Source organism: Carassius auratus, chromosome 36 (genome assembly GCF_003368295.1).
Source record: "Carassius auratus strain Wakin chromosome 36, ASM336829v1, whole genome shotgun sequence".
Taxonomy (NCBI): Eukaryota; Metazoa; Chordata; class Actinopteri; order Cypriniformes; family Cyprinidae; genus Carassius; species Carassius auratus.
In genome coordinates this window covers 13,041,839-13,055,983 of record NC_039278.1, presented here as the reverse complement: position 1 = coordinate 13,055,983, position 14,145 = coordinate 13,041,839, and the positions used below count along the sequence as shown (strand labels likewise).

At 35.5% G+C, this 14,145-nt stretch overlaps 2 protein-coding genes across 24 annotated transcripts in view; both read right to left on the bottom strand.

Annotated features, from left to right (window-relative positions):
• The window catches only part of LOC113055310 (voltage-dependent P/Q-type calcium channel subunit alpha-1A-like), a 118,308-nt gene extending 108,363 nt beyond the window's left edge, over positions 1-9,945 (bottom strand). For 5 of the 23 annotated variants that reach the window (XM_026221518.1, XM_026221509.1, XM_026221512.1 and 2 more), the window contains exons 1-2: positions 9,537-9,942; positions 6,137-6,514 (exon numbers count right to left, since the gene is read on the bottom strand). In XM_026221518.1, coding sequence (XP_026077303.1) covers positions 6,137-6,510 — 374 coding nt within the window. In that variant the 5' untranslated portion in view covers positions 6,511-6,514; positions 9,537-9,942. Of the gene's footprint in view, positions 1-6,136; positions 6,515-9,536 lie in introns of all 23 variants that reach the window. The other 18 variants (XM_026221517.1, XM_026221520.1, XM_026221511.1 and 15 more) reach the window with 6 other exon arrangements.
• Positions 9,946-11,197: 1,252 nt separating this feature from the next.
• On the bottom strand, positions 11,198-12,668 carry LOC113055314 (protein Asterix). The gene is made up of 4 exons (XM_026221536.1): positions 12,496-12,668; positions 11,937-12,042; positions 11,695-11,792; positions 11,198-11,517 (listed from the first exon to the last, which is right to left on the bottom strand). The coding sequence occupies exons 1-4, from the start codon at positions 12,543-12,545 to the stop codon at positions 11,451-11,453; spliced, it is 321 nt and encodes a 106-aa protein (XP_026077321.1). The 5' UTR covers positions 12,546-12,668; the 3' UTR covers positions 11,198-11,450.
• Positions 12,669-14,145: the final 1,477 nt, after the last annotated feature.

The following is a 14,145-nucleotide window of genomic DNA, read 5'->3' as shown; positions in this document are numbered from 1 at the left end:
AGCAGATGGGATGGACTCACTGGCTGTATTAGCATCTAAATGGCTCAGAGAAATGACAGAGGACAGAGAGATAAAATAAGGTGAGTTCTGCCCTACAGACATTAAGAACAGGAGATTGAAAGATGCACAAACATAGGAAGAATTTTATCTGTTTTCACCATTGAGTTATTTTTCACAAACTACACAAGAATATATTTTGATGAACATTTAGTCATCATTTATTCCCCCTTACATAATTTCAAACCTCTGTGACTTTCTTTCTTCTGTGGAAAAAAAATGACGGTTTGAGATTTTTTATTTTTATTATTATATATATATATATTTTTTTTTGCAAGTCATGCCGGTTTAGAACATGAGGGTGAGGGTGAGTAAATGATGATAATTTTCATTCTTGGGTGAACCATCCTTTTAATTGTTTTTGTCAATTCAAAGCAATCCGGTGGGGTCCAAGAAAATATCGCACCCGGTTGATTTGCATTTCATAGATTTTTTTAATTAAATATCATTATATATCTTTTGTTCTCTGCAGAAGACAACATGAGGGTAAATGACAGAATTTAATTTTTTCTCTCTCTTTAAACTGAATCTCTGATTATGAAATGGTCAGATTAGTTTGTTTTAAAAGAGTAGCTCACACAAAATTAAATTTGCCTTAAAAAAAAAATCTACATGACCACAGTCCTCAGTTTCTGGCAATCATACAATTATCAATAATAACGCTTCCTCCAGTGAAAAAATAAATCCCATCTCCTGTTGTCCTCTCACATCAAAAACCACCGACATTTAGCTTGTAAACGGTGCATGATCTGTATTTCTCTTCTGATTCAGGTGAGATTACTTTTACTGGAGAAAGCAATGTATGGATAAAGGACTTGTTTGAAGTTAAAAACATCTTAATGATTTGTTTCCAACAAACATGTACTGTAGCTTTATACTCCACAAGACGTTAACTGATGGATTATTGTGATGTTTTTATCAGCAGTCTGGACTTTCATTCTGATGGCACCCATTCACTGCAGTGGATCCATTGGTGTGCAAAGGGATGTAATGCTAAATCTCTCCAAATCACTTCCGATGAAGAAATAAACTCATCTATATCATGGATGGCCTGAAGCTGAACGGTGAACAAATTTTCAGCAAATTTAAGTAGACACAAACTCTAGAAACACAGCGAATGAACATTCAGTCCAGCCTTAGAATCAAACTATAAAAACTAGTACTGCTTTCTGTCGTACAGAGACACATCACACACTTCTGAGATCTCTTAGAGGAAGAAAGTATGACACAAATGCATAATTGAGATGCAGGAGATGCAGTCTCAGGCTCGGAGAACACTGTGGTTTGACAGGAATCCCAGGTATAATAAATGATGCTCAAAAACCAGACAGTGCCCTGTTGTACGACACAGACTCCTAGATTGACGTAATGCATTTGCAAGCAATTTGGATCCAGCCAAGTAATTATGTAGAGTAATGAATCTAATGGAGAGGCATAGTTGCATGGAAACTGCTGAGGTATATTCGAAAGGTTCAATAACAACAGGGTTTAAAACACGTCAGGAATTACGATTTCCCAAGCACACCAGAAAGCAATCAATATACACACACACACACGCATTGAAGAAACTAAGTCCTGAGGGACACCTCTGTCTGGAACAGGTCTCAAATGCATGGCAATCAGCCAGATTGATTCAAGATAAAAAGAAGATAAGAGAAGATAGTTGGAAAGGGGGACCAAAGGAAAAAAGAAAGGAAGGATGCAGGGCAAGAAGGCAGCTAAGTTGGACTGTAACAGAAAAGGGAAATTGGAATAACCCACCCCCCCACCCCCCCCCCCCCCCCGAACAGTGGCTCAGTGTCTGTTCTCATTAGTCTTAACGATAAACCTGTCTCCTGTTTCACTCCTCTTGATTGCCGCTTATTTCATTCCTTTACTTTCCATTTCACAATTTCCTTAGGTGATATTCATCTACTGATCCATTCTCTCACATCAACTAAATATATAATGTCTCCTTGGTCTTTCTCACACTGATTTTCTATCATGGTTTCTTTGAATTCTGTTGTTTTTATACCAATGTTATATTTTCTATTCACTAACTCTTCTAGAAACCATTTGCATCTTCAGAGTTTCATTAAAACATTGTTTAGTGTTTAGTGTGTTTATTAAGCTTTTTCTTCATGGAGAACAACAGCTGCTATTCACAATGCAGCTAATTTACTATCCTTATACAGACATCTGTTCTGCTCTCAGTGGCCTGTGTTAAAACCACTGCATCAGTTTAAGCACGTGAATAAAACAACTATTGTAGAATATGTTGTCACAGCCTACTTTATAGTTTTGCTCTGCATATTATCTTTCTGTTAACTGTGCGTGAAAATCAACAATCACCTGTTGAGCATGTGATACACTGTTTGCAGCTTTGATTTGCACACAGGTTTATGCTGCCTCTGGGAATTAAAAAGCTCTGAAAACACTTTTTGTGATATATAATACAAATACGACTTCACTACCACCCGAATTTTGCCCACCCAAGCACAAAAGTGCCTTTCCCCTGAACAAAGCACAAAAACTTTTTCATCTCATTGTTGCTATCGCACTGTAAATCTTTTTTTTTCCTCTCTCTGCATGTAACATTAACTTTCTACTATAATTTAACTTATTCTGTTCTGAATCTTAAAGTGGTCATATGATGCGATTTAAATATTTCCTTTCTCTTTGGAGTGTTACAAGCTCTTGGTAAATTAATAAGATCTGTAAAGTTGCAAAGACTAAACTCTCGAAACCAAAGAGATATTCTTTATCAAAGTTAAGACTGTCACACACCCCTAAAACAGCTCATTCAAACATGCCCCCACATGTCTACGCCACTAGCGACACTGAGTGGCATCTGTACTTCCCGGTCAGAGAGCACCTATCCATCAAAAGCTGACTATCCAATCAGAGTAGATCACTGTTAAGCCCGCCCCCACAAGAGGTTTGTGTCAAAACACCAAACGGAATGTGAGGCAATGCATTCAGAATCCAAGATAAGCGAAAACGATTATTTGAAAAACATTAACAAAGAATGAAGCATATTTGAATAGCCTGTTATATTTGTGCGACTGGGTTCATTTTCATCGTGTTTTTCTTCTTTTGTAATGGCATATTTTTGAGAGTTTCTAAAAAAAGTTACGTTCAGTTTTATAAAGTTACGTCCATTTTTATTGAACCAAATGTAATTCCATAATTGTGCAGATATAGTTAATTTACAGTTAAAAATCAAGCTGTAAAATCAATATCACAAAAAAAAGGTCTCTTATAGTCGAAGGAAAAGAATTGTGCTTCATAAAATTCATAACATTTCACCAAGGTCCAATCTACCCTTGAAACTGGTATAAATCAACATGGAAACTATTTGCAGAATCTAATCAGGAAGTCTTTACATTTGTGTCTGTTGGCACTTTCTCAGTTGTTGGGAAAAGGACTGCAGCTGTCTGAATGACACTGACCCATCATGCAGCCTCGAAACCTGAAACATCACATTCCACAAATCATTCCAGTCTCTCAGCCTTAAATCAATGCTTCAGTTCATTGCGGCCTTGGTAATACTAAAAAGCCCATTTTTATGGATGCTAAAAATAGCATGGCTACCCTATTTATGCAGCTTAGGTCTCTCCTGCCAGCGGAAACTGTAGAAGCGTCCGCTCAAAAACTGCCCCCTTGTCACACTGCCCACTGATCTGTCCGCACTTGCTGCCAAGTGTCTCTGTATAAGACTGTGTGCGATTATGCGTGTTAGTGTCTGTGTGCGTGTACAGTCTATAAATGTAAACTACTTCACAGCATATGCTCTGATTTTAAAGCTTCTCATTCTAAACCTAAATAGGGGGTACATTGAAATAAGATTTGAAGTAATCTACAGCACAGATAAATAAGGGTGAGGGATGAGGGATGAAAAACAGAAGCAATACACAGCTAAGAGACAGTTTTTTTTGGGGGGTCTATTTAAGAGGCTGTTTTAATATAGCAATGCTCTAATTGAGAGTGTGTGAGAGACGTACCCCGTGTTTATGGAAAACACTGAACACAAGGCAGCGGCAGGAGAACATGTGAAAGAGGAAAAACAGAGTCTACTCTCCAGTGTATTGCTTTAATATAGGTATTGGGAGTATCTAAGACCACTAATGACAATTAGCTCAACAATAAAGATGGGGTCAGTTTTACAGAGTTTTAGGCCAATGTATGAAACTATAACTTTTCCTCTTGGGCGTATGCTGTATCTTATATTTTTGGGAATAATATAATATAATATAATATAATATAATATAATATAATATAATAATATAATATAATATAATATAATATAATATAATATAATAGCATGATTCTAGAAAAATCCAGAGAGCATCTTGTGCTTTAATGAGCACAAGAATATCTGAACATCTCCACACTGCAGTTTTCATGGTCAATATCACACACAGACTTAATATATCAGATTAAATATCACATGAAGAGTTTCGATGTAGTCTCAGACTTCTGGACACCATTGTATGTAAGAACTGAAACATCTTGTGTGTTGAATATGGGTTATTAGTTGTGTGTGTGTGTGTGTGTGTGTGTGTTTGATTGTAAATGTATCTGCTGTATGACAGAGTGACAAAAGAAAGGGAAAAAGAAAGAGAGAAGAGAGTGAGGGGAAATGAGTCAGTCAGTGAAAGAAGGTGAGAATGCATTTTCTCTCAGTAACCTGTTATCTCATGTCTCCCCACTGCTACGATTGCCAGATTGAGTGGGTGAGCGATGAGAGTGGAAGCCTCCACACCCCTAAAGCACAACAGAAATCGTGACTGGATTCCACTGTCACTCTACATTCACTGTAACTTTGTCCAAAACACACAAAAATACAGGCACGTTCTTCTAAACACCAGAGACTTGATGCGGACGATACATGTATTTATGCTAACAATGTCAAGGTCAAAAAGAACATGCTCTCTATGGTGAACTATATTAAGGTAAAGAAATTATTTCTGTACCAAAAACAACTACAAATAAACCATAAAGTTAGATTTTATATTTTACAGATATAATTTTATGGTTTTACCTAACATAAAATACATTAATAATGTTGTATATTTTTGTAAATTTTTTCATTCTTCCTGTGGCTCAGTGGCAGAGCATTGCATTAGCAGTGCAAAAGGTTGTAGGTTCGGTTCCCAGGGAACACATGCTAAGTAAAAAATGTTAGCCTGAATGCACTGTAAGTCGCTATATATGCATATTTTACCTGTTTGTCTATGGAAGGTTGGAATGCATGATTTTTGCTATTCTATTTGGTTCTGCTAGCTGCACAGAAATACACACATCATTTTGACGGGCTCCAATTATAAGCAAAAGTCAGCAGAGCATTTGACTGAAGCTGACAAGTTCGTGAGGAGCATGTACCCACTAATCACCACACAAGAATATAAACAGGCTTTCTATGCCACTACAACAAAACCACATAATCACAACTGCCCTTTTTGCCTTAATATGTTTCCATCTTGGTCTTAATTTTCTCCCCATCCATTCCAGATCTGTTTCACCAGAACTCAAGGTTTTCACATTCACTAACTGCTGTCAGGCAAAAACCCACACACAGGGTGTGTGCAGCAGTGGTCATCACCGTGTCCATCAGTGTGTCCATACACATGCTCTCCTACATGACCTACCCTTTATTCTCAGAGATATGATAGGAGATTAATATTTTGAGTGACAGTCTGCTCCCTGAAGGCTGTACAGGAGGCATGGCAACAAACTAGGTCTCAGAAAGATAGATTCAGAATCCAGATTTTGTGCAATGTTGAACAAAATAAAAAATACTGGTAGATATATATTTTTTTTAAAGATGAATGAGGTGGGTGTATTTCACAATCACTTCTATCAGTTGACATTTCAACATGAAACAAGATTATGCTGTTGATGATTAAATTCATAGGACTAGCACTGACATTAAACTACCTGCGCAAAAGTACATTCAACTTAAATGTCATCAAAAGACTAAATATGTCAAAACACGTGATTGGTGCTTTATGATGGACTTTTTTTTTAGTACATTTCAAAATGACAAAGTCATCAAATCCAAGATATTTCAAAATGTAACAGATTATTTAATACTCACTCCCATTGTTTTCGTCGGGCCTGTGGAGTGCTCTGCAATTTATGGGATTGGTGTGCTTTGATGACATCACGGTGGTCAACTAGGCCTCCTCTCCTTCTGACAGGAGGAACCAGAGAGTCACTGGGCATCAAAGAGTAAAGTGTCCCATCTATCACTACGGTTTCCCCTCCATTGGCTTTGCTGTAGTCATGGCATGCTGCATCACTCATGTCATACACAGTATGATAGTAGGTCGGGTTGGCACAAACACTGCTCCCACTGGTGGGAGGATGAGAGCGCAGTTTGTGGCCCTGAGGTTGCACTCTCCCTCCCTTCTGCAAGGGCGGCGCTCTCTCCATGATGACTGAGCTGTCTGTATACATGGGAGACAGCATGGCTCTATGGGGGCAGAAAGTAGAGAAATTAATGTATTTTTACAAAAATGTTCATGGTGTAATCTTTTGTTGTTGTTGTTGTCATTGTTTTAAAGAATATAGTTACTGAAGTGAAAAAAGAAAGCTTTAAAAAAGTTTTTTTTTAAATTAGAAAAATGTCACATATCAAATTACAAATATATTATTAATATTTAAAATATAATATTAAAATTAAATGTACTTGTATCAAGACATTGATTTAAAAATATGTGTAAATAGCATAAAATCTATCCTTTGATTAATTTGTAATGTATAATATGCCTTTTATTTATGAACCTGTTAATATGCCCTGTTTGTATAACTACTACAACAACAAAAGGAATAATACTTATTATTATTTAATTAATTTGTTGCTGTTGTTTTAGTATTGGTATTGCTTGCTATTATTTATATTTTTGACAGTAACATTTTATTTCTTTATTAGAAGACTTTACACATTTATATTAATACACAAGAAATATTGTGTTGGTAATTCTGAAAATAAATGAATTACATTAAATAAATATGAACACATTATCACAGCATAATGTCTTTAGTGAAAATACAATAATTTATATTGTGATAGTGTCCATAATGCTGTAAATAATTATTATAAATAGTAATTATTATTATTATCATGTTTTGTTGTTTTTGTTGTAGTATTTGTTGTAGTAATATATATATATTTTTTTTATTGGAAAACTTACATTGAGATGGTAGTGCTGCAAATATATAAATAATAAATAATATTAATTTATTTATTTATCCACAGCATTATAAACATTATAAACCATCAGAAAAGTATTTTCTAATAAATAAATAATAAAATGCTATTATTAAATAAAATGTCTTTATTAGAAAATATTTATATTGTGATGTAGTTCATAATACTATAAATCATCATCTTCATCGTAGTAATAAAAACTGACAAGAACAAAACAAAAAAAGAAAGAAAAAGGAAATGAAGGAGAAAATATGTGATGTGTAATCAAAATGGAAGAAAAAAAGGCTGAATAGTTGTTTAGAGAAAATTGCAATAGACCCATGTCAGGTGAAAATAAATGATGCACGATTACGATATATGCTGACTGTGTTTGAAGAATTTGTCCACCGTGAAACGGGTGGAGGAATAAAGTAATTTAAAGTGACACATACACACTCAACAATTTCAAAAACATACTCACACATGCACAAGAACAAGGAATAAGTTTATGTTTTGGGGAGTTCTGAGGCTCTCTGAGACAAGCCAGACGGGCTGATAACACTTCTACTGTTCTGTTTCTGAAAGCAAAGCATTGAAGTTGTGGCAAATGCTATAGTGATTTTCCCCCAAGTACAAAGGGTAGATAAAAAGAAAGACACAAATGGATTAAAGCACAGGAAAAGATAAGCACAGTTGCCAAAATGTGAATGGAATACATTCACACTACAGTCCTTATTGTGGCTTTGCTCTTTGCTGACAGGCAGGTTTTGTTGTCAGGCTGTGATTAGGAGAGTCACAGCTTGTATCAATGATCAGACACTAAAGATGGAACTAACTAAATCTGCCTCTTTATTTTTGGCCAGTGGAGAGCAAAGCTATTACAATGTGCATGCCAGTTCCAACAGGAAATATATTCAGTGAGGTGAAGGAGAACCAGAAGACATCTTGAAAGGCCTTCACACATTTTTAAGTCCTCTCTTGGAGCCTGGCAGCATCATGGCATTCCTGTTTTTTGTATTTTTAGTCAGGAACACTTTTCATCCTTGTTTAAAGGGTTTGATGCATTGGCTTCCTGGACAAGACAAAAGAATCCCGCTTTTCTTTGTTTGCTAAAGCGACAACATCATAAATCTCACTGTAATGGCAAGGTAAAGCAATATGCACAGCCACAAAAGGTACTAAGACCCAATTTTGGATGATTTCATTTGCATCCATGTGTGTTACAGCAAGTGGCCATTTGTGTGGGCTGGGTCTCCACTGCACCAGCCCACAGACAGCCTCAACATTGTGTGGGTGTGTATGAAGTCATTCAGTTAGGGTGACATTTACAAAGTTTTCCAAACCCACAAAAACTTAAACTCAAAGATGTCATGCAACAAGCTTGAGATCAGTTTTTCTGGACTGAACTCCATCAGTATATTAGGCATATCACATGGCTGCATATTAAAATACTACTACTAATAATAATAATTTTATAGTGAACTGCTGTTGACGTGTGTATTGTTATAAAGAAGGGAAGAGGGAAATGTTTAAACACAATAAAATGATTTGCTGCATTTAGTACCATTCAGAGCAAAAATAATATGCTGAGTGAAGACATTATGATAAATAGCTCTAACTACAGTACAATCCATCACACCAAGAACAGCAAAAGGGGAAAAATCATTTAAGAAATACATAAGTGTGAGTTGAACACAAACAAAGAAGCACTGCTGTGATACTATATGATATAGTGAATATAACAAGGAGCAAAATCATAGTATTTTGATATACTGTATACTATTTTCATGGTATTTACTGCAAGGTACTGGAAAAGAATACCATAGTATGATCATGGTACATGACCAAAGGTACTGTACCATGGTATTTCAGGGTAATTTTCAACCAGAGAAAGATTAAAGACTCTTCTCTGATGCCACAGATAGATAGATAGATAGATAGATAGATAGATAGATAGATAGATAGATAGATAGATAGATAGATAGATAGATAGATAGATAGATAGATAGATAGATAGATAGATAGATAGATAGATACTAAACCAATTATCATATTGTATAAATTTGGACTACAGTATATTTACAGGTAAAATCACTTTATATAAAAAAATAGTTTTTAATGCATATTTAGTATATAGTGTTCATGTTGTAATTTCACCTTTAACGTTATATACATTGACGTCTCATTTTATATAATATTAATATTACAATTATTTGTATAAAGGCTAGAGCAAAATATTACATAAACATATCTTTATGTATGAAAAATAAGCGATTGTGATAAGAGAAATTAAAGAGACACTTACCAGAGAGGTTTGTGTTTTTTCAGCGATGATCCTGGAATCTGGATTCGTCCGGGTCACCTGTCGTTTAGAACTGATAAAACTATCACTAAAACTCCATGAACTGAATGGTCCGAGGTCCTTTGTCTCAGAGCAGGAGGTCATATCCATCTTCACGCTCGGAACATTCTGTCTTTAAGTATTTTTGTAGGGCAAAACAGACAATTTTGTGTTGTTTCTCAGTGTGATCTTATGATTCTCGTCAGATGTGCTCTGTCAAGGCTCTCGAGAGACGACTCTACGTGGCGCGAGAGCCGCTTGCGCTTGTACGAGGAGTCTCGCGCTGCGCTCTGTGCGCGTAACGGATACGTGACTGTCCTGGCGCTGAGAGCAGAGGCGCGGATCAGAACTGTGCGTGGTGGGTGAGAGACAGTACGCTCGTGTGTGTGCTCTCCTCCTTACTCAGGGTTATTATGACAGTCTACATATTATTATTCATGAAGGAAATTTAAAGGCAAATCTCACTGATACGTAATGAAAATGCAAGCTATTAACCAACAATAATATTTCTTATAGTAATTCACAATTAAATATAATTATTGGATTGGTTTGACATTATATGAATAAGGAATTAGCAAATAATCTTGATGAGGCGTTAAAAAAAGTGGTCTCTGTGTAATGACGTTTAAATGCTGACTCAGCTTTGTCAATGACATAAAACATTCGTCAAAATAAATGAAATAAAATTAGATTCACAAACGTTTGAATACATTTCTATTTCTTGTTATTTTGGATTATACAATTGTTTATGTAAAGTTTCATTCTTAATATATATATATATATATATATATATATATATATACACTGGTGAGCACAGGGCAAAAAAATGGCAACAAGACTGTTCTGATTTGATTAACATTTCTAGTGCTTTTTTTTTTTTTTAGTTTGTCCAAACCTTTGAATGGCAATTTACAGGATGTGGATTTATTGTGAATCAGCCTCTTACATAGCACTCAGCAGTTTCTAAACATTACCATTACTGTGTGTGTGTGTGAATAAAACTTTTTTCTATTTCAAATTAGAGCCTGAATTTCATCTCATATTCGTGAGAACTGGATTTGTTGTGGAAAAGGATATAGCATAAAACTACTTGACAATCATTAAATATGGTTAGATGAGCAGAAACACATTCCTAGATTATGATATTGAAAGAAAAGTGATCAGATAAATTGTGACCACCTAGTGGTGTAATAGGCTATAGACAAACACATTTTCCTTTACCATCAAACATGGTAAAAACAGACTTTTTTTTTTAAGAAACCACCTTAGTGTCAAAAACATTATGCACATTGCTCCTACTAATAAGAACACGCTTCCAAAAATGCCCGTTCATGAGTTGCCAGTTGTTCCTTAAATCCTCCGGGCTTGTGTAGAATCCGTCTTGGACACATTAACAGGAATAAATCTGGCGTGTCTATAGAGTGCTGTATATAATTTTTGCAGTGGTTTCTTCTCAGAAGAACTAAATCTTTCAGAATAAAAGGCTTATATATACTTCTGTCCACACATTTAGTTAGAAGCAGCAGCTGCAGGACGAATACATTAACATCAAACTCTAGTTTTGCACTTCAAAGTGTCCTAATTAGCACTAACTTCTTGTGTATGTACACTATGAAAATGTTTGATGCAGTGCAGAAAATTACTCATTTATTTCTCAATCTTTCACAGCATATGAATATTATACCACATAAAAACAACTGATGAACACAGGGAAGACATGAAACGGTCTAACAGGAACTGCATCGGTCAATTTGCCAGCCTCTGATTGGCCAGCTGGGCTGATGAGTGCATGTCCCGGCGTCCCAGAAGAACAGTGGGTGGATCAGCTGGTTCTCACGCAGTCCCTGCTGAGATGGCTTATTGGGTTTGGATTATTTGTTACCACGGTGGCGACATGGGCTGTGGGTTCTGCAAATACGACATCACGACGGCCGATATGGACAGCCTAAAGGAATGAACGTTTAAGGGATGTACATTAAATTTGTCATTTGTCATTCCAGACGCATTACATTTGAGGATTTCTTTAAGTAGACTAAATGTCTGAAATTCTATGAAAAGACCAAAACAATAAAGTAACTATCCAATACTTGAAGGCAAAAACAAACACACATAAGCAACTCACATGAAGCTGCTCATCATTTGTTTAGTGTCCTCTGAGCTCCGTGAATTGGCAAAACTGATGAACGAGCAATACACTGCAATCCACGCACACCATTTAAGCTGCCAAAAACACATTTACAGCACAATTTGAACATTAAATCAGAGCTGTGCATCAGTCTGCTCGTGTTTTAGTCATAAACAATAGGATAATCATAAAGGGTTTACTGTAAACACAGGTGTTTATGTAAATGAGAGTCCGGTCACCTTGAGCATCAGGCCACACATGCTGAAGATCATGCCGAGCAGGTTCATGTAATCGGGTGTAGGATCTTCCAATGTGGGGTTGGTTTCTGTATTAGGTGGCTTGTAGCTGTAAAGCAAACATTTAATGCCTTGTCTTTTAATGCTGTCAGTGTAGGCTGGCCTTTTTCTTCGTACTATAAGTTACACAGAACACTAACATTACATGATTTTGGCAGAAAAATTCCATAAAGATGCAACTAGGTGAACAATAACTGATCAAGAATAATTCTCTAATACATACGATTGTACATTGATGCCTGCTAATTAGAAGTAAAGCATGCCATGTAATATGACTATAGTAAAGTTAATATTGCTAACATTTAACATAGAGCTTTTATTTCAGTGATGTTACAATTTAAAACATATTACTAGATAAAAACTAGCATCTATTTAACTGTCTGCAATGTTTCATTTAATCTCGTCTTATCATTAGCCATTAGCTAAAAGTGGTGATGCTAACGAGAGCCAATCAAAACTCTCATCTCAATCTAAGAGTCTTAACTACGGATATAATACTCACCGAAAAATCTTAGTCGGTCGTCTTGGATCTGCCATGTTGTTCACGGTCATATTATAATAAAATCCTAATAAAAATAAATATATAATTTAAGAGCTTAAGAGCAGCACGTCAGCGAACAGCTGACCTGTGGAGTAATTCTACTTCGACTCTTTCGGTTGTATTTAAAGCTGTACGTGGTACACTTGCACCCCCTGCCGCTTAGGAGTGTTATTGATAGACGACTGACTGACAAGAGAGATCGAATGCATAATTGTGCCACCAGTGTAAAATATTTATTTGAAAATTGAATAAAATAATTAACGGGCAAGTTAGTGTTATATTTTCAAATAATGTTAATCAGAATGTGTTGAGTGCTACAATTAAATCATTCTAACCACATAATATTTCAAAACATCCCTATATTTTCAAATACTGTTAATCAGAATGTGTTGAGTGATACAATTAAATCATTCTAACCACATAATATTTCAAAACATCCCTATAATCACATAGACGATATTGAATTATGAAATCTAAATTTCAGTCTAAAAAAGGGCAAATTACAGAATGCATGCATTAAATTTCATTCCATTATTACCATTCATAGCAAGAGTAAATGTATAATGTACACAGGAAGACAAGAATCATGCTAATATTCAAACACCTTTATATTTTATTTCTGTAAAGCTACAGAAGGAAAAAACACCTCATGACCTTTTCATCTTAATAGACAGCTAATTGTTGACTTTTACATTTAATTACATTTTAAGCTACTATACTGGTGTTTTTAGGATTGTGCAATCTTACCCTCAAGTACATAGAATATGTTGTTTGTCCCTTGTGCAACATAAATGTCTTGCAAGTAATGTTATTAATGTTTATTCACATCTTTCCATAAGGATGTTGAATTGTATGGAATCATTGTTTTTCTGACAGTGTTTGCCTTCATGAATCCTTCTCTTGTAAAGCCGTAGGCGATGAATTCATCACAGTGAGTTCAACATCCCTCTTTGATTCGGTAAAGACATGTGTGCCTTAAATAAGTAAATAAATCAGAGAATAATATTTCACAGCATGTCACAATTTAATCCAGTATTATGGTGAACCAATAAAATGTATAGACACTTAGTGTAATGTGTAATGTGTAAGACACTTAAAAACGTTTTGTGAAATGGCTGTTTTAAAATCTTTAGGTAGAACAGTATTTAACATTTTGTGGGATTGAGCAGAAAACTATTTTGGTATGCTTATGTACTGTTGTATGATACTATACCTCCCCTCCTCTATATCCAGAACATTCTCTCAGGTCTCAGGTAGAAGGAAGAGCACACATCCACTGAGATCTGCAGTGACAGCAAACACTAGAGGGGGTGCAAAGTGCCACATGTCCTCGAATAATATGACCAACCATGGGAGCCAGCTAATTCATACCAAATCCCTGAGAAAAACACAATCTTCCTCAGTTTTGATTTCCTTAGATCAAGGTAGAAATTATTCTTGTTGGAGACCTCACTAACAGTGATTTTCTTTAAGGTCTGGCTGACAGTCAAAATGATTTTAATTAAGTTTTTAACAAAGAGGTAAAAGATGAGATCACAACTGATTATCCTAATAATAACTAGCTAGATATGTTTACTTCACTGTCTAGTTTATGAGTAGAACTGTACATTC